At 42.7% G+C, this 21,546-nt stretch overlaps 1 protein-coding gene across 1 annotated transcript in view; it reads right to left on the reverse strand.

Annotated features, from left to right (window-relative positions):
- cfap221 (cilia and flagella associated protein 221) overlaps positions 1-21,546 on the reverse strand; it is a 212,724-nt gene that overhangs the window by 110,565 nt on the left and 80,613 nt on the right. Inside the window, exons 8-9 of the mRNA XM_073047564.1 lie at positions 15,353-15,456; positions 13,101-13,260 (exon numbers count right to left, since the gene is read on the reverse strand). Coding sequence (XP_072903665.1) covers positions 13,101-13,260; positions 15,353-15,456 — 264 coding nt within the window. The remainder of the gene's footprint in view (positions 1-13,100; positions 13,261-15,352; positions 15,457-21,546) is intronic.

Consider the following 21,546-nt stretch of genomic DNA (forward strand, 5'->3'; position numbering starts at 1 on the left):
GAACCTGGTCAAGTGTCAGATCTCTTGGTGGGAGAGCATTTTGGAGGTAGTGACCACAACTTTATCTCCTTTACCATAGTGCTGTGGAGGGATTAGAGCAGACAATTTGGGAAAACACTTAACTGCATATGATGCTATTAGGCAGGGCATAAATTGGGAGCAGATGTTCTCAGGGAAATGCACGGGAGACATTTGGCAAATGTTCCAGGAAAATTTGCATAGAGTTCTGCGTAGGTATGTTCCATTGAGGCAGAGAAAAGATGGCAGAATTAAAGAACCATGGTGTACAAAGTATGTACATAATCTTGTTAAGAAGAAAAGAAAAGCTTACGAAAGTTTTAAGAAACTAAGTATTACTAGGGTGATGAAATGATCCTGGTGAGCAGGATTAAGGAAACCCCCAAGCATTCTACAAGTATGTGAAGAGTAAGAGAATGAGCCCTGTGAGAATAGGACCAACCAATCCGCATGGAGTTGGAGGAGGTAGCAGAGGTATTTGATGCATACTTTACTTCAGTATTCACCAGGGAAAAAGACCTTGGCAATTGTGGGGATGACCTACAGCAGACTGAAATGCTTGAGCATATAGACATTAAAAAATAGGATTTGCTGGACCTTTTGAAAAGCATTAAGTTAATTAAGTCACTGGGACCAGATGAAATATACCCCAGGCTACTGTGGGAAGCAAGGGAGGAGATTACTGAGCCTCTTGCGATGATCCTTGCATCAACAATAGGGACAGGAGAAGTACTAGAGGATTGAAGGGTTGCAAATGGTGTTCCCTTGTTCAAAAAAGGGAGTAGAGATAACCCAGTAAATTATAGACCAGTGAGTCTGAGTGGTGGGCAAGTTGTTGGAAAAGATCCTGAGAGCCAGGATTTATGAGCATTTGGAGAGACAAAATCTGATTAGGGATAGTCTGCATGGTTTTATCAAGAGCAGGTTGTGCTTTATAAGCCTGATTGAATTCTTTGAGGATGTGACTTAACACATTGATGAAGGTAGAGCAGTAGATGTAGTGTATACAGATCTCAGCAAGGATCCAAGCAGATCTTGCTTTGTAGATCCAGAATTGGCTTGTCCATAGAAGGCAAAGGGTGATTGTAGATAGTTCGTATTCTGCATGGAGGTTGGTGACCAGTAGTGTTCCACAGGGATCTGTTCTGGGACCCCTCCTTTTTGTGATTTTTATAAATGACCTGGATGAAGAAGTAGAAGGGTGGGTTAGTAAGTTTGCCAATGACATAAAGGTTGGGGGTGTTGTTTGGAGGGTTGTCAGAGGTTACAGCAGGACATTGATAAAATGCGGAACTGGGCTGAGAAGTGGCAGATGGAGTTCAACGCAGATAAGTGTGAAGTGGTTCATTTTGGTAGGTCCAATTTGAAGTCCGAATATAATATCAATGGTAAGACTCTTGGCAGTGGGGAGGATCGGAGAGATCTTGGGGTCCGTGTCGCTAGGACACTCAAAGCTGCTGTACAGGTTGACAGTGTTGTTAAGAAGGCATATGCTGTGCTAGCATTCATCAAATGTGGGATTGAGTTCAAGAGCCGTGAGGTAATGTTACAGCTATATAGGACCTTGGTCAGACTCCACTTGGAGTACTGTGTTCAGTTCTGGTCACCTCACTACAGAAAGTATGTGAAATCTATAGAGAGAGTGCAGAGTAGATTTACAAAGACTTTGCCTGAATTGGAGGGTGTACCTTATGAGAACAGGTTGAGTGTACTTGGCCTTTTCTCCTTGGAGCAACAGAGAATGAGAGGTGACCTGATGAGAGGTGTATAAGATGACGAAAGGCATTGATCGTGTGGATAGCCAGAGGCTTTTTCCCTAGGGCTGAAATGGCTAACATGAGAGGGCATAGTTTTAAGGTGCTAGGAAATTCACACAGAGAATGGTGGGTGCCTGGAATGCACTGCAGGCAGTGGTGGTGGAAGCGGATACAATAGGGTCTTTTAAGACCCTCTTGTATAAGTACATGGAGCTTAGAAAAATAGAGGGCTATGCGCTAGGGAAATTCTAGGCAGTCTCTACAGTAGGTTACATGGTCGGCACAACACCGTGGGCCAAAGGGCCTGTAATATGCTGTAAATTTCTATGTTCTACGTTCTATGTTCTGCCTTTAAGCCATAAGTGCAGAATATGATTGCTTTTCAATCGAAGCAAGAGGCTGAGAGTGGAAGACTGAAGCATCATGAAGGGAAGGTCGTTTTTCTTTAACTGATCGGGGATAAGAGGCTAGACTGTGCAGGCGTGTGATGTAGCGCGCCAAGGTTTAAAAGAAAGACCGCCATATACAGCCGCCATCGTCGTAGCGGCCGTCGTTGGAGTGGACTGAGTCGGAGTGTGACAGCTTTGGCTCAATCAGGCTTCGGTGAGACACAGGCAGAGGCGAGGGTAGGTTCCGGTGAGTTTCTGTTTTTCTTCTATTTTTTTGTTCAGACTAGAGAATATGCCAGGCAGGATGTTGGAATGCTCCTCTTGCAGGATGTGGGAATTCAGGGAGACCTCCGGTGTCCCTGACAATGATACCTGCAAGAAGTGCATCCAGCTGCATCTCCTAACAGACTGCGTTAGGGAACTGGAGCAGGAGCTGGATGACCTCCGGATCATTCGGGAGACTGAGCAGTTTATAGATAGTAGCTTCCGAGAGGTAGTTACACCTAAGGAACAGGGCACAGGTAATTGGATTACCGTCAGGCGAGGGAAGGGGAAAGGGCAGGTAGTGCAGAGTTCCCCTGTGGCCATTCCCCTCCAGAACAGGTATACCGATTTGGATACTGTTGGGGGGGATGGCTTACCTGGGACAAGCTGCGGCAGCCGGATCTCTGGCACTGAGTCTGGTTCTGCAGTGCAGAAGGGAGGGAGAAAGAAGAGGAGAGCGGTAGTGATAGGGGACTCCATAGATTCTGTGGTCGTGACAGAGACGCCCGTATGGTTTGTTGCCTCCTGGGTGCCAGGGTCAGGGTTGTCACTGATTGCATGCACAGCATTCTGAAGTGGGAGGGTAATCAGACAGATATCGTGGTACACATCTGTACCAATGACATAGGTAGAAATTGTCAGCAGGTCCTGAAGAGTGAGTACAGAGAGCTTGAAAAGTTTAAGAGGAACATGAGGGAAAACTTCTTCACTCAGGGGTGGTGAGAGTGTGGAATGAGCTGCCAGCACAAGTAGTGCATATGAGCTTGATTTCAATGTTCCAGAGAAATTTGGATTGGTACATGGGATGGTAGGGGTATGGAGAGCTATGGTCCCAGTGCAGGTTGATGGAAGTAAGCAGGTTAAATAATTCAGCACAGACTAGAATGGCCAAATGGCCTGTTTCTTTGCTGTACTTTCCTATGACTCTTAACTATCACAAACCAAACTTTTGTACCGAAGAAAACACAGTTCACCTGAAAATCCCTTTTCATGGAATCACATTGCGGATATTGAAAATTTAAATTAAAAACTGCTGGAAATGCTTTGAAGATCTGGTAGCATTTGAGAATATTCATCAATGTGAAATGTTGAAACTGCTTTTTTTCTCTAAAGATATTGTTTGATCATCAGAGAATTACCATCATTTCCATATTTTGTTTTGTTGATGAATGCAGTTTAAATATTTGTTCCCAGATTTCTTTACGGCACCTTCGATTCCATCGAATGTCTTTCTAAATTCCAACTAACAGTATCCAACCTAATATGTGCTGAAACTGGAAAAGGTTCAAACGAAAACGAGGTTCATGAAAATGATTCCAGGATTGAATGGTTTGTTATATGAAGAACATTTGATGGCTCTGGGCTTGTACTCATTAGAATTCCGAAGAAACAGGGTGATCTCATTGCAACCTATTGAATGGTGAAAAGCCTTGAAAGAGTGAACGTAGAGAGAATGCTTCTTAAGGTGGGAGAGTCTAAAAAGAGATGACACAGTCTCAGAATAGAGGGGCATCTTTTTAGAACAGAGATGAGGTGATGAGGAGGAACTTCCTTATCCAGAGAGTGGAATTCATTGTCACAGGTGGCTGTGAAGGCCAAGTCTTTATGTATATTTAATGCAAAGGTTGATAGATTCTTGATTGGTCAGGGCATGAGGGGATGCGGGGAGAAGGCAGGAGATTGGGGCTGAGAGGAAAATTGTATCAGTCATGATGAAATGATGGAGCAGACTCAACGGGCCAAATAAAACTCTGAGACCATAAGATATAGGAGCAGAAGTAGGCTATTCAGCTCAATGAGTCTGCTCTGCCATTCAGTCATGGGCTGATCCAATTCTTCCAGTCATCCCCACTCCCCTGCCTTCACCCCATACCCCTTGATGCCCTGGCTAATCAAGAACCTATCTATCTCTGCTTTAAATGCACCCAATGACTTGGCCTCCACTGCCACTCCTGGCAACAAATTCCACAGATTTACCACCCTCTGACTAAAGTAATTTCTCCACATCTCTGTTCTAGATGGACGTTCTTCAATCCTGAAGTCGTGCCCTCGTGTCCTAGACTCCCCTATCGTAGGAAATAACTTTGTCATATCTAATCTGTTCAGACCTTTTAACATTTGGAATGTTTCTATGTGGTCCCCCCTCATTCTCCTGAACTCCAGGGAATGCAGCCCAACAGCTGCCAGATGTTCCTCATACAGTAACCCTTTCATTCCTGGAATCAATCTTGTGAATCTTCTCTGAACCCTCTCCAATGTTAGTATATTCTTTCTAAAATAAGAGCCCAAAACTGCACACAATACTCCAAGTGTGGCCTCACAAGTGCTTTATAGAGCCTCAAAATCACATCCCTGCTCTTATATTCTATACATCTAGAAATGAATGCCAACATTGCCTTCGCCTTCTTCACAACCAACTCAACCTGGTGGTTAACCTTTAGGGTATCCTGCACAAGGACTCCCAAGTCCCTTTGCACCTCTGCATTTTGAATTCTCTCCCCATCTAAATAATAGTCTTCCCATCTATTTCTTCCAGCAAAGTGCATGACCATACACTTTCCAATATTGTATCATCGCAAAATTAGCCACGAATCCATTAATCCCACAGTCCAAATCATTGACATACATCGTAAAAAGCAGCGGTCCCAACACCGACCCCTGTGGAATTCCACTGGTAACCGGCAGCCAGCCAGAATAGGATCCCTTTGTCCCCACTCTCAGTTTTCTGCCGATCAGCCAATGCTCCACCCATGCTAATAACTTCCTTGTAATTCGATGGGATCTTATCTTGCTAAGCATCCTCATGTGCAGCACCTTTTCAAAGGCCTACTGAAAATTCAAGTACACCACATCTACTGCATCTCCTTTGTCTACCCTGCTTGTAATTTCCTCAAAAAAATTGCGGTAGGTTAGTCAGGCAGGATTTTCTTATCAGGAAACCATGCTGGCTCTCACCTATCTTGTCATGTGCCTCCAGGTAAACTGTAATCTGATCCCTAACAATCGATTCCAACAACTTCCCAACCACTGATGCCAGGCTAACAGGTCTATAGTTTCCTTTCCGCTGCTTCCCACCCTTCTTAAATAGTGGAGTAACATTTGCAATAGTGGAGCAACATTTGCAAACAGCAGAGTAACAAATGGTCTAATTCTGCTCCTATGTCTCCTGGTCTTATATTGAGTCTCTGGAATACATATCCTTATCACATATTGAAGCACTTGTGTTAAATTGGGAAGTCAGCAGGTTGGCATCAAGTATATCAAATACTATTACATTTTGTGGATTTAAACCCTGACCTGTGTCCAAAACCACCTGGTTAGGAGGGAATGAACTAGCCAAATGAGTGAGACTAGCAAATGAAGTGTTTCAAAATTAAGTTAACTGAGAAGTTTATAATTTTTCTGATTATTGTCATTAATACCCTTTTATGAAGCTAGTATGACTTAGACAAAAATTAATCATTATGACATGGCTAGGCTCATTCTCAACAACATACATATATGTAGTAGGTTCAGCAAACCAAAATGTTTGAAGATGGTCCTCCAAGAGTAAAGAAAATTAGGGAGAAAATTAGATCAGATGGTTAAAGTATTAACATATTCTTTTAGTGGAAAATTCAGATATTATTAGAATTTTTCAGTATTTATTTGTACCATTGGCCAAAGCAACACTCTTGAACAACCCAAATTACCCCTGTTAGATCATTTAAGAGGGCAGTTCCGTTCACTCCATTACTGTGAGTCTGGAGTTATGCATAGAACAAATCAAGTAAGATTCGCAGAATTTTTGCATCCTATTATTTTTACAATAATCCTGCATTTAAATACATTCAGTGAAGTTTCATTCGACACTTAGGCATGAAATAGATTCAGAAAACTAAATCCTGGCTGAAGAGAAGTATAATTATTTGTATAATGTTGATTTTCTTGTGGAATATAAGAAAAATGCCAGACATTTACAAAATCCATTATTTTAATTTCATAGAGTCATGGAGAAGTACAGCACAGAAAGAGGCATTTTGGCCCATCTAGTCCATGTTGAAACCATTTATAGTGCCTACTCCCAACAACCTGCACTGGGTCTATTGCCCTCCATATCTTTACTATCCATGTGCCTATTTAAACTTCTCTTGAACATTGAAATCAAGCTTGCATGGACCACTTGTGCTGGCAGCTCATTCCACCCAGGGGTGTCAAACTCATTTTAGGTCACGGGCCAGATTGAGCAAAATGCAGCTTCACGCAGGCCGGATCAGTCGGACGCATGCGAACGCAGCTTTCGTTGCCTCCGTTTTTTCAGCCTGCTCTCATGTGTCTCAGTCTCTGCTATAACTACAAAGTGTTTCACTTTACAAATTCCGTTTCTTATGAAGAAGACTGCTGAGCAAGACTGCCGAATAAACACTAAAAACCCTGAAAACCTGGTACCTGAATAAACTCAGCATTAGCCATATCATACGCCATAGGCGCTTCGATTACCGGGGCCAGCTTTAATAGTAATTAGATATTATCTTGCGGGCCAAAGATAATTCCACCGCGGGCCAGATTTGGCCCGCGGGCCTTGAGTTTAACATATATGTTCCACACCCTCATGACGCTCTGAGTTTCCCTCACGTTGGCCTTAATTTTCTCCTTAAAGTCCTTATCTTGACCTTTGCAATACTTTTGCACTTAACATACCTGTGGAATCCCTTAGGATTCTCCTTCACCTTGTCTGCTAGAACAACTTTTAGCCTTCTTTTAGCCTTCCTGATTTCTCTTACGTGTTCTCTTACATTTCTTGGACTCCATAAGGTAAAGATAACAAATTTGTTCTCTGAGTTTCCCTTATGTTCCCCTTAAACTTCTCACCTTTCACACGAAGCCATGACCTCTGGTTGTAATCCCACCTAACCTGAGATGAAAAAGCATATACCCTATCCATGATCCTCAACTTTATATACGTCTATCAAATCTTCTCTCAATCTTCTACGTTCTAAAGAATACAGTCCTAACCTAGTCAATCTTTCCTTATAACTCAGGTCCTCCAGATCTCGCAACATCCTTGTAAATTTTCTCTGCACTCTCTCAACCTAGTTTATATCTTTCCTGTAGGTAGGTGACCAAAAGCGCACAAACTACACCCAATTAGGCTTCATCAACGTTTTATAGAACTTCAAAATAACATCTCATCTTCTGTACTCAATACATTGATTTATGAAGACCAATATGCCAAAAACTTTCTTTATGACCTTATCTACCTGTGCTGCCACTTTCAATGAATTAAGGATGTGTAAACCAAGATCCTTTTGTTTTTTGCGCTCCTCGCTGCCCTACTGTTCACTGAGTAAGACCTACCCAGGTTGGTCCTGCTGAGGTGCAAAGCCTTTCACTTGTCTGTGTTAAATTCCACCTGCTATTCTTCTGCCCATTTTTTGCTGCAAGCCATGACAGTCTTCCTCACTGTCCCCTACACCCCCAATCTTGATGTCACCCACAAACTTGCTGATCAAGTTAACCATATTATCATCCATATCATTGATATAGATGACAAACAATGAAGGACCAATCACCAATCCCTGTGGCACACCACTAGTCACAGACCTCCAGTCAGAGAGGCAACCCTCTACTACAACTCTCTGGCTTCTCTCACAAAGCAAAGACTAATCCAATTTACTACCTTATCCTGTATGCAGAGCGACTGAACCCTCTTGACCAGCCTACGTATGGGATCTTTTCAAATGCCTTACTAAAGTAAATGCAGACATCATCCACTGCCTTGCCTTCATCAACTTTCCTGGTAACTTCTTTGAAAAACTCTAAGTTATTCATGATCTAACGTGCATGAAACCATGCTGACTATCCTTAATCAGTCCATGTCTATCCAAATACTTCAAATACCTTCCAATAACTTTCCCACAACTGATGTCAGACTCAACTGGCCTATAATTTCCAGGTTTTATGTGTAGAGCCTTTTTTTATACAGCGGAACAACACTGGCTATTCTCAATTCGACTGGTACCTGTCCTGTCACTAAGGATGATTTAAATATCTCTGCTGGGGGCCCTGCAGTTTCTGGGCTGCCTCTCGTAGGGTCTAAGGAAACGCCTTGTTCAGCCCTGGGCATTTATCTACCCTGACTTGCCTCAGGGTAGTAAACACCTTCTACTCTGTAATCTGTACAGGGTCAATGAAATTGATGCTGCTTTGCCTCAATTCTATAAACGCTGGTTCTGATGCAAAGAATGCATTTAAGATATCAGAAACAAAGAAACATAGAAAACTTACAGAAGAATACAGGCCCTTTGGCCCACAAAGCTGTGCCGAACATGTACTTACTTTAGAAATTACCTAGGTTACCAATAACCGTCTATTTTTCTAAACTCCATGTACCTATCCAGGAGTCTCTCAAAAGACCCTATTGTATCTGCTTCCACCACTGTCGCTGGCAGCCCATTCCATGCACTCAGCACTCTCTGCGTTAAAAACATCCTTGACATCTCCTTTGTACCTACTTCCAAGCACCTTAAAACCGTGCCCTCTCGTGCTAGCCATTTCAGCCCTGGGAAAAAAGCCTCTGACTATCCACATGATCATCATCACTGCTCTATCGCTCCGCGTCCCATCCCCCTCGCAAATTAGTTTAAACCCTCCTGGTATGAGAGGGAAAGCAACCAGAAGTCGTGATACATGTTGGTACCAACAACACAGGCAGGAAGAGTGATGAGGTCCTGAAGTATGAGTTTCGGGAACTAGGCAGAAGGCTGACTATTCTTAATCATATGATGCCTCTACAAATGTTCACAAATCCTCTCTCTCAAGATCTTTGCCATCAACTTACCAATCACTGAAGTAAGACTCACTGATCTATAATTTCCCGGGCTATCTCTACTCCCTTTCTTGAATAAGGGAACATCTACAACACTCCAATCCTCTAGAACCTCTCCCATCCCCACTGAGGATGCAGGGATCATTGCCAGTGGCTCAGCAATCTCCTTCCTCACCTCCCACAGTAGCCTGGGGTACATCTCCTCCAGTCCCAGAGACTTATCCAACTTGATGCTTTCCAAAAGCACGAACACATCTTTTTTAATGTCTATATGCTCAAGATTTTCAATTTGCTGTAAGTCATCCCTACAATTGCCAAGATCCTTTTCTGTAGTGAATACTGAAGCAAAGTATTCATTAAGTACCTCTGCTATCTCCTTCGGTTCCATACACACTTTTCCACAGTCACACTTGAATAGTCCTATTCTCTCATGTCTTATCCTCTTGCTCTTCACATACTTGTAGAATGCCTTGGTGTTTTCTTTAATCCTGCTCGCCAAGTCCTTCTCAAGGCCCCTTCTGGCTCTCCTAATTTCATTCTTAAGCTCCTTCCTGCTAGCTTTATAATCAAATTACCTATTTTTTGAACCTTTCGTAAGCTTTTTTTTTCTTTTTGACTAGATTTTCAACAAATTTTGTACACCATGGTTCCGGTACTCTACCATCCATATACTCCACTTTCGAAGGTGATGAACTGACAGCTTGGATACATACATGGAATTATGATGTAGTGGCCATTACGGAGACTTGGCTGGCACAAGGGCAGGAATGGATTCTCAATATTCCTGGATTTCAGTGCTTTAAAAGGGATAGAGAGGGGGAAGAAAGGGGAGGAGGGGTGGCATTACTGGTCAGGGATATTATTACAGCTGCAGAAAGGGTGGGTAATGTAGCAGGATCCTCTTTTGAGTCAGTATGGGTGGAAGTCAGGAACAGGAAGGGAGCAGTTACTCTACTGGGGGTATTCTATAGGCCCCCTGGTAGCAGCAGAGATACCGAGGAGCAGATTGGGAGGCAGATTTTGGAAAGGTGCAAAAATAACAGGGTTGTTATCATGGGTGACTTTAACTTCCCTAATATTGATTGGCACTTGATTAGTTCCAAGGGTTTAGATGGGGCAGAGTTTGTTAAGTGTGTCCAGGATGGATTCCTGTCACAGTATGTTGACAGGCTGACTAGGGGGAATGCCATACTAGATCTAATATTAGATAACGAACTGGGTCAGGTCACAGATCTGTCAGTGGGTGAGCATCTGGGGGACAGTGATCACTGCTCCCTGACCTTTAGCATTATCATGGAAAAGGATAGAATCAGAGAGAACAGGAAAATTTTTAATTGGGGAAGGGCAAATTATGAGGCTATAAGGCTAGAACTTGCGGGTGTGAATTGGGATGACGTTTTTGCAGGGAAATGTACTATGGACATGTGGTCGATGTTTAAGGATCTCTTGCAGGATGTTAGGGATAAATTTGTCTCGGTGAGGAAGATAAAGGATGGTAGGGTGAAGGAACCATGGGTGACAAGTGAAGCGGAAAATCTAGTCAGGTGGAAGAAGGCAGCATAAATGAGGTTTAGGAAGCAAGGATCAGATGGGTCTATTGAGGAATATAGGGTAGCAAGAAAGGAGCTTAAGAAGGGGCTGAGAAGAGCAAGAAGGTGGCATGAGAAGGCCTTGGCGAGTAGGGTAAAGGAAAACCCCAAGGCATTCTTCAATTATGTGAAGAACAAAAGGATGACAGGAGTGAAGGTAGGACAGATTAGAAATAAAAGTGGGAAGATGTGCCTGGAGGCTGTGGAAGTGAGTGAGGTCCTCAATGAATACTTCTCTTCAGTATTGAGAATGAGAGGAAACTTGATGATGGTGAGAACAATATGAGTGAGGTTGATGTTCTGGAGCATGTTGATATTAAGGGAGAGGAGGTGTTGGAGTTGTTAAAATACATTAGGACGGATAAGTCCCCGGGGCCTGATGGAATATTCCCCAGCCTGCTCCATGAGGCGAGGGAAGAGATTGCTGAGCCTCTGACTAGGATCTTTCTGTCCTCGTTGTCCAAGGGAATGGTACCGGAGGATTGAAGGGAGGCGAATGTTGTCCCCTTGTCCAAAAAAGGTAGTAGGGATAGTCCAGGTAATTATAGACCAGTAAGCCTTATGTCTGTGGTGGGAAAGCTGTTGGAAAAGATTCTTAGAGATAGGATCTACGGGCATTTAGAGAATCATGGTCTGATCAGGGGCAGTCAGCATGGCTTTGTGAAGGGCAGATCGTGCCTCACAAGCCTGATAGAGTTCTTTAGGAGGTGACCAGGCATATAGATGAGGATAGTGCAGTGGATGTGATCTACATGGAGTTTAGTAAGGCATTTGACAATGTTCCACACAGCAGGCTTATTCAGAAAGTCAGAAGGCATGGGATCCAGGGAAGTTTGGCCAGGTGGATTCAGAATTGGCTTGCCTGCAGAAGGCAGAGGGTTGTGGTGGAGGGAGTACATTCAGATTGGAGGGTTGTGACTAGTGATGTCCCACAAGGATCTGTTCTGGGACCTCTACTTTTCGTGATTTTTATTAACGACCTGGATGTGGGGGGTAGAAGGGTGGGTTGGCAAGTTTGCAGATGACACAAAGTTTGGTGGTGTTGTAGATAGTGTAGAGGATTGTCGAAGATTGCAGAGAGACATTGATAGGATGCAGAAATGGGCTGAGAAGTGGCAGACAGAGTTCAACCCAGAGAAGTGTGAGGTGGTACACTTTGGAAGGGCAAACTCCACGGCAGAGTACAAAGTAAATGGCAGGATACTTGGTAGTGTGGAGGAGCAGAGGAATCTGAGGGTACATATTCACAGATCCCTGAAAGTTGCCTCACAGGTAGATAGAGTAGTTAAGAAAGCTTATGGGGTGTTAGCTTTCATAAGTCGAGGAATAGAGTTTAAGAGACGCGATGTAATGATACAGCTCTATAAAACTCTAGTTAGGCCACACTTGGAGTACTGTGTCCAGTTCTGGTCGCCTCACTATAGGAAGGATGTGGAAGCATTGGAAAGGGTACAGAGGATACTTACCAGGATGCTGCCTGGTTTAGAGAGTATGCATTATGATCAGAGATTAAGGGAGCTAGGGCTTTACTCTTTGGAGAGAAGGAGGATGAGAGGAGACATGATAGAGGTTTACAAGATATTAAGAGGAATAGACAGAGTGGACAGCCAGTGCCTCTTCCCCAGGGCACCACTGCTCAGTACAAGAGGACATGGCTTTAAGGTAAGGGGAGGGAAGTTCAAGGGGGATATTAGAGGAAGGTTTTTCATTCAGAGAGTGGTTGGTGCATGGAATGCACTGCCTGAGTCAGTGATGGAGGCAGACACACTAGTGAAGTTTAAGAGACTACTAGACAGGTATATGGAGGAATTTAAGGTGGGGGGTTATATGGGAGGCAGGGTTTGAGGGTTGGCACAACATTGTGGGACGAAGGGCCTATAATGTGCTGTACTATTCTATGTTCTATCTCTTGAAAACCAAGGTTCCCTACGTTTGTTATCTTTACCTTTTATTCTGACAGGCATATACAAGGTTTGTACTCTCAAAATTTTGCTTTTGATGACCTCATTCTTTTGAAGTACACCTTTGCCAGAAAACAGCCTGTCCCAATCCACACTTGCCAGATCATTTCTGGCCTTTCACCAATTTAGAACCTTAAAATGCAGAATCTCTTTGCATATTTACTTTGAAACTAATGGCAGTGTGATCACTGGATGTCACCATATTTCAGGTGACAACTATATTACATCACACTAATTCTTTTGCATTAATAGATACATCTACTGGAAATAGTCTTGAAAGAACAAATAATCCAGTTTTACTGCCTACTACTTACCTAAATTTGTGCCCTGGAGAGTAAATCCCAGTGATAGTACAAACGTAGGGCTTTGCATTAAACTCTGAAATGATGAGTTGCACCTTACTTTGAGCTGTAGCACGTTCAGATGGCGTATAAGTGACAACAATGTCAATTTGTTCATTAGCTGGTATTATTCCTGTATGATGAAAACCCACATGTAATCATCCAGACTAACATTTATAAACATGTTACATTCATCAACATGGTTGCACTATTACTTATTATTAAGATATCCCCATTTAGAAACAATATTTTTAGCTTTAATCTCCTTATCAATAATCTTGGATAGATAACCTTAACAATGTTGTTGCTGATCTGCCAAATCCACTTGGGAAAACCCACCAGGAAATTCCCAGTTGAATTATATATAACCATTGTTTCACAGATGACATTGACTGGATACAGTAAGTTTGTAGGATATTTGTCCTTTATCTAGTTCCATTTTTCACAAGGCGCTTGCATCTTGATACAAGGAAAAACATTCAAACAGAGTATAACAAGGAATTATAAATCAAACAATGTTAGAAAGGAAAGAATGGGACAAACCATGAAAGAGGCTTTTTCTGTTTGGGCAAAAAATAATAACGTTGTAACTTCAATATATCAATTATTTTTACATATTTAGGTATAAATAACTTCATTCACCCCAACACTGAACTGATTCCACAACATATGAACTCAGTTTCAAGGACTACATCTCAATATTACTTATTACTTATTTATTATTTTTATTTTGTTAGCAAAACATACAAAACGCTGGAGGAACCCAGCATGCCAGGCAGCATCTATGGAAAAGAGTAAACTGCCAACATTTTGGGCCGAGACCCTTCATCATGACTGGAAAGGAAGGGGGACAAAGTCAGAATAAGGTGGTGGGGAGAGGGGAGGAAGAAGATTACCCTGAAGATTATTATTTTGTTTTTCTTTTTGTATTCGTACAATTGGTTGTTTTTGCACATGGGTTGTCCTTTGTTTGCGTGCAGTTTCTCTTTGATTCCATTGTGTTTCTTTGTACCCACTGTCGATGCCAACAAGGAAATAAATCTCAGGGCCGGATATGGTGACATATATGAACTTTGATAATAAATTTACTTCGAACTTTTTGAACTTTGTTAAATATGAACTACCAAATTCACACAAAGATTGACAGGACCGATCTGAGGATCTAAATTTAATGTCATTATGTTCAGCTACCAATTAATTGAAATTAATCTGATACAAATTAAAGTTTGTTTAAAGGCCTTGGCATTACAGTATACTTATGTGCAATTTGTATATTTGTGAGAATTGTAGTATTCTTATAAACACAATTTAGAGAAGATCATAGTTTATAACTAGGAATGAGTTGACCCAAGACAAAAACCACATGTTCTCACTAAAGACTGTGGTCAGACTCATGGAGAACAGTGAGTCCCGTTCACAGTGCTCTCTGTGCAGATAAAAGATCCGCTAATGAGTTACACCAGGACTACTACTCTGATATAGTTTGTTTAAAAAAACTCTGAATTATGAGTCATTTGGATTATCTTTTTTGTATTTCAGTTATCAACCTTTACATCAGAAGTATCAAATTCCCAAATAACAATTATTCTGCATTTCTAACTGTAATATGTAAAATAAATAAGATTTTAGAATTGTTCAAAACTATGAATATGATGTTGTATTAATTGTATATATTATTGAATAAAATTTATGAAGCCATTGTTCTGACTGATATCTTAACATTATTTTATTAATTTGAATGATTATATGCATAGCTCAGATTTGGGAGGTTGTCTGCATTCTGACAGAATTTTACATATCACACCCAATCCATCAGCTGAGCTACTTGCTCCTACCTCTGATATATTACCCATTTCTGTTCCTACTAATAAAATTCACATCTTTGCTTAAGATGATTTCAAGTTTGACTCTTAGGTTTTAGTGCTCGAACCTTCAAAGAAAATAATGTATTTAAAAATGTAATTCTCAAATCATTTTTCTCTGCTTTTTTGATTTACAACATTGGTGAAAAATTCTTAGAAAATAAAATTCATGCTTTATTGCTTTTTTTAACTAAAAGAAGACGTTCAAGCCTAAGCTTTCAACAATAATCATAATACAAAATTCCACCTAGAAGTTGTTAAACAGCGGGTGGCATCATTACACATCTGGTGGGGTGATGAGGAATGGCATTTATGGTTCACCATCCCTAGTCTGAACTGTTAAAGATTAACAATGCAACCTACCTGATGTAGGCAGAATTTTGAATGCATGATGCAGCTGTGAACAATTCAACCGAAACTCAAAATCAACCGGGCAGCTACAACGCAAAGGAATGATGATGTCTTTGCTGTAAAATTTAGTAAAATAATATTACTAAGATTTGTGGTTTAAATAAAACACAAAGTTACACAAGCTAACAGATCAATCACTGCATTTTTATGGAAATAAAGATTACTTAAAACTATAAAGGGAAGTCAAAGGGGATCCAGCTAATCTTACAGTGAAATAAATCAGAATTATGTTTATTATCACTGACATCCAGCACTTCCTCTTTCTTAATGTCTACATGCTCAAGCTTTTCAGTCTGCTGCAAGTCATCACTACTATCACCAAGATCCTTTTTCAGAACACTGAAGCAAAGTATTCATTAAGTACCTCTGCTATTTCCTCCGGTTCCATACACGCTTTCCCACTGTCACATTTGATAGGTCCTATTCTTTCACATTTTATCCTCATGTTCTTCACATACTTGTAGAATGCCTTGGGGTTTTCCTTAATTCTGCCCGCCAAAGCCTTCTCTTGGCCCCTTCTAGCTCTCCTAATTTCCTTCTTAAGCTCCTTCCTGTTAGCCTTATAATCTTCTAAATCTCTGACATTACCTAGCTCTCTGAAACTTTCGTAAGCTTTTCTTCTTGACTAGATTTACTACAGCCTTTGTACACAGACAGACAGACATACTTTATTGATCCCGAGGGAAATTGGGTTTTGTTACAATCACACCAACCAAGAATAGTGTAGAAATATAGCAATATAAAACCATAAATAATTAAATAATAAGTAAATTATTCCAAGTGGAAATTATAAGTAAAGCCCTATTGGCTTAGGGTGTCTGACACTCCAAGGGAGGAGTTGTAAAGTTTGATGGCCACAGGCAGGAATGACTTCCTATGACGCTCAGTGTTGCATCTCGGTGGAATGAGTCTCTGGCTGAATGTACTCCTGTGCCTAACCAGTACATTATGGAGTGGAAGGGAGTCATTGTCCAAGATGGCATGCAACTTGGACAGCATCCTCTTTTCAGACACCACCGTCAGAGAGTCCAGTTCCACCCCCACAACATCACTGGCCTTACGAATGAGTCTGTTGATTCTGTTGGTGTCTGCTACCCTCAGCCTGCTGCCCCAGCACACAACAGCAAACATGATAGCACTGGCCACCACAGACTCATAGGACATCCTCAGCATCATCCGGCAGATGTTAAAGGACCTCAGTCTCTTCAGGAAGTAGAGATGGCTCTGACCCTTGTAGACAGCCTCAGTGTTCTTTGACCAGTCCAGTTTATTATCAATTCGTATCCCCAGGTATTTGTAATCCTCCACCATGTCCACACTGACCCCTTGGATGGAAACGGGTCACCGGTGCCTTAGCCCTCCTCAGGTCCACCACCAGCTCCTTAGTCTTTTTCACATTAAGCTGCAGATGATTCTGCTCACATCATGTGACAAAGTTTCCCACTATAGCCCTGTACTCCGCCTCATCTCCGTTGCTGATGTATCCAACTATGGCAGAGTCATCAGAAAACTTCTGAAGATGGCAAGACTCTGTGTTGTAGTTGAAGCCCGAGGTGTAGATGGTGAAGAGAAAGGGAGACAGGACAATCCCCTGTGAAGCCCCAGTGCTGCTGACCACTCTGTCTGACACAAGGTGTTGCAAGCGCACGGTTCCTGTACCCTACCATAACCTCCCTGTCTCATTGGAATGTACCTATGCAGAAATCCACACAAATATCCCCTGCACATTTACTACATTTCTTCCGTACTTTTCCCTGAGATCATCTGTTTCCAATTTAAGCTTCCAATTTCTTGCCTGATTTTCTCACAATTCCCATTACTCCAATTAAACGCTTTTCCAACTTGTCTGTTCTTCTCTCTCTCCAAAGCTATTGTAAAGGAGATAGAATTATGATCACTATCTTCAAAATGCTCTCCCACTGAGAGATCTGACACCTGACCAGGTTCATTTCCCAATACCAAAACAAGTACAGCCTCTCCTCTTGTAAGCTTATCTACATACTGTGTCAAGAAACCTTCCTGAACGTACCTAACAAACTCCACCCCATCTAAACTCGTTGCTCTAGGGAGATGCCAATCGATATTTGGGAAATTAAAATCTCCCATCAAGGCAACTCTGTTATTATTACACCTTTCCAGGATCTGCTTCTCTATCTGCTCCTCCATATCACTGTTACTATTGGGCATGCTATAAAAAACACCCAGTAAAGTTATTGACCCCTTCCTGTTCCTAACCTCCACCCACAGAGACACTGTAAACAATCCCTTCATGGTGTCCACCTTTTCTGCAGCCGTGACACTATCTCTGATCAACAGTGTCACACCCCCACCTCTTATGCCTCCCTCCCTGTCCTTTCTGAAACATCTAAAACCTGGCACTTGAAGTAACCATTCCTGTCCCTGAGCCATCCAAGTCTCTGTAATGGCCACTACATCATAGCTCCAAGTACTGATCCTTCCATTCTTTTTCATATCTTCTTGTAATATTAGAATACAGATTCCTTAAGGTTGTCATAGCCAGGAAGGTATTGGGAATAAGCTTCCATTACCTATTAAATGCTCCTTCAAGAATCACTAGATTCTGGAGTGGTTACGTAAGACTGGAAAATTGCAAATGTCATTCTACTCCTCAATAAAGGAGAGAGACAGAAGGAAGGAAACTATAGGCCAGTTAGTCTGACCTAAGTGGTTGGGAAGATGTTGGAGTCGATTATGAAGGATGAAGTCTCAGGGTACTTGTATTCACATGATTTCCTGAAGGGAAAATCTTGCCCAACAAACCTGTTGGAATTCTTTAAAGAAATATCAAGCAGGATAGACAAAGGAGAATTGGTCGATGTTGTGTATTTGGATTTTCAGAAGGTCTTTGACAAGGTGCCACACATCAGGCTGCTTAACAAGCTTCGAGCCCATGGTATTACAGGAAAGATTCTAACATGGATAAAGCAGTGGCTGATTGGCAGGAGGCAAACAGTGGGAATAAAGGGTACCTTTTTTGGTTGGCTGCCAGAGACAAGTAGTGTTCCAAAGTGGTCTGTGTTGGGTCCAAATCTTTTTACGTTACATGTTGATGATTTGGATGATGGAATTGATGGTTTTATTGCAAAGTTTGCACATGATTTGAAGATAGGTGGAGGGGAAAGTATTTTGGAGAAGTAGAGAGGCTACAGAAGGACAGGCAATTAGGAGAATGGGCAAAGAAGTGGCAGTTGGAATACAGTTTCAGGAAGTGAATGGTCATGCACTTCGGTAGAAGAAATCAAAAGGGTTGATTGTTGCTAGGCTTCAGACACAGCACCCTGAGGCACTGGTGATAATTACAGGGGACTTCAACCATGTGACTTTGGACAAGACACTACCTGCTTTCTCCCAGTATGTGGATTGCTACACCAGGGGTAATAGGACTATTGACCTACTGTATGCAAATGTAGAGGAGGCATATAGTGCATCCCCACTGCCTTCATTGGGGAAAGCTGATCACAACCTGGTTTTGTTACAGCCCAGATATAAATCAATTGTGATGAGGCATCCCACTACCACACGCTCTTTTAGGAAGTGGACTCCTGAAGCTGAACAGGCCCTGAGAGACTGCTTCGGTACTACTAACTGGGATGTACTGCAAGGGGGGCTCTGTGGGGGCGTTGAGGAGGTCACTGAATGCACAACGGACTATATTAACTTTTGTGTGGATGCCGTTGTCCCTGTTAGAACTGTTCGCTGCTATCCCAATAATAAGCCCTGGATCACTAGTCACATCAAAGGCCTCCTAAACCAGAAGAAGAGGGCCTTTAAAGATGGTGATCGGTTGGAGCTTAAAAGAGTTCAGAAGGAACTCAGAGTACAGATAAGGGGGGCAAAGGAGCAGTATAGGAGGAAGCTAGAACAAAAGCTGCAGAAAAGAAGCATGAAGGAGGTGTGGGATGGGATGAAGATCATCACCGGATGCGGTGCAAAGCGGGGGGCGAACATAAGTGGAGATGTGGAGAAAGCGAACCAGCTGAACAACTTCTTCAACAGGTTCGACAGCTCAATCTCATCCTCACCGCAGAAATCCACACCAGGCTTACTTCCCTCACAGGAAAATAGCCATTCACAGGAGACCTTGCCCATGCCCAGGATTACGGCTGCACAGGTGGAAGGTCAACTGAGGAAGATCTGTACCAGCAAGGCGGCTGGACCGGATGGAGTTTCCCCACGATTACTGAGGGCCTGTGCGACTGAGCTGGGAGAACCACTACAGCGCATCTTCAACATGAGCCTGGAGCAGAGAAGAGTACCCAGACAGTGGAAAACATCCTGTATTGTCCCGGTACCGAAGAAACCACAACCAAAGGAGTTGAATGACTTCAGACCTGTTGCCTTGACGTCGCACGTGATGAAGACCATGGAGCGGCTGATAATACAGAATCTGAGGCCACAAACCAGGCACGCCCAGGATCCTCTTCAGTTTGCGTATAAGGAGAAGGTGGGAGTGGAGGATGCTATCATGTATTTGCTGCACAAATCACTCTCTCACCTAGATGGGGCCAGTTGTGCTGTGAGGATTACATTCCTTGACTTCTCTAGTGCCTTTAACACCATCCAGCCCAAGATCTTAAGGCACAAACTAATGGAGATGGGAGTAGACTCTCACATGGTGGATTGGATAGTGGACTACTTGACAGATAGACCTCAGTATGTGCGGTTGGGAGACTGTAGGTCTGACACGGTGGTCAGCAGCACAGGAGCGCCGCAGGGAACCGTACTCTCTCCGGTCCTGTTCACCCTGTACACATCAGACTTCCAATATAACTCGGAGTCCTGCCATGTGCAGAAGTTCGCTGATGACACGGCCATAGTGGGGTGTGTCAAGAATGGACAGGAGGAGGAGTATAGGAAACTGATACAGGACTTTGTGATATGGTGCAACTCAAACTACCTGCGTCTCAATATCACCAAGACCAAGGAGATGGTGGTGGACTTTAGGAGATCTAGGCCTCATATGGAGCCAGTGATCATTAATGGAGAATGTGTGGAGCAGGTTAAGACCTACAAGTATCTGGGAGTGCAGTTAGACGAGAAGCTAGACTGGACTGCCAACACAGATGCCTTGTGCAGGAAGGCACAGAGTCGACTGTACTTCCTTAGAAGGTTGGCGTCATTCAATGTCTGTAGTGAGATGCTGAAGATGTTCTATAGGTCAGTTGTGGAGAGCGCCCTCTTCTTTGTGGTGGCGTGTTGGGGAGGAAGCATTAAGAAGAGGGACGCCTCACGTCTTAATAAGCTGGTAAGGAAGGCGGGATCTGTCGTGGGCAAAGTACTGGAGAGTTTAACATCGGTAGCTGAGCGAAGGGCGCTGAGTAAGCTACGGTCAATTATGGAAAACTCTGAACATCCTCTACATAGCACCATCCAGAGACAGAGAAGCAGTTTCAGCGACAGGTTACTATCGATGCAATGCTCCTCAGACAGGATGAAGAGGTCAATACTCCCCAATGCCATTAGGCTTTACAATTCAACCACCAGGACTTAAGAACTTTTTAAAAGCTATTATTAATGCTTTTTGAGATAGTGATTTAGATGCATATCATATTTTTTACTGAGTTAAGTATTGTATGTTATTAGTTTTGCTACAACAAGTGTATGGGACATTGGAAAAATGTTGAATTTCCCCATGGGGATGAATAAAGTATCTATCTATCTATCTATCTATCTATCTATCTAAATGGAGAGAAAATACAAAAAAAATGGAGGTGCAAAGTGACTTGGGAGTCATTGTGCAGGATTCCCTAAAGGTTAACTTGCAGGTTGACTCTGTGGTGAGGAAGGTGATGCACCATCAATAACTCTCGGAGACGGGAGGTGAACGATAGGCTTTTATTAGCAGCAAAACGGAGCACGGCATCTTGGAGACTGGGGGGGGGGGGGGGAGAGCAGTGCCTCCAATCCCCTTTATACCGGGGTCTGTGGAAGGAGCCACAGGAGCAGTCAGCAGAGGGGCATGTCCAGACAGGTATACATAGTTTACCACATTCACCCCCCCCCTTTGTTTTAAAAGAGAGTCCCCATGGGGCGAAGTTTCTTACAAGTATATTTACAGGTTAAGTTTATCAGGCAGTCCAGTCTGTCGCTACGATCTATGTAGCACTGGTGGTGATTGCACCAGT

Source organism: Hemitrygon akajei, chromosome 5, assembly GCF_048418815.1.
Source record: "Hemitrygon akajei chromosome 5, sHemAka1.3, whole genome shotgun sequence".
Classification (NCBI taxonomy): Eukaryota; Metazoa; Chordata; class Chondrichthyes; order Myliobatiformes; family Dasyatidae; genus Hemitrygon; species Hemitrygon akajei.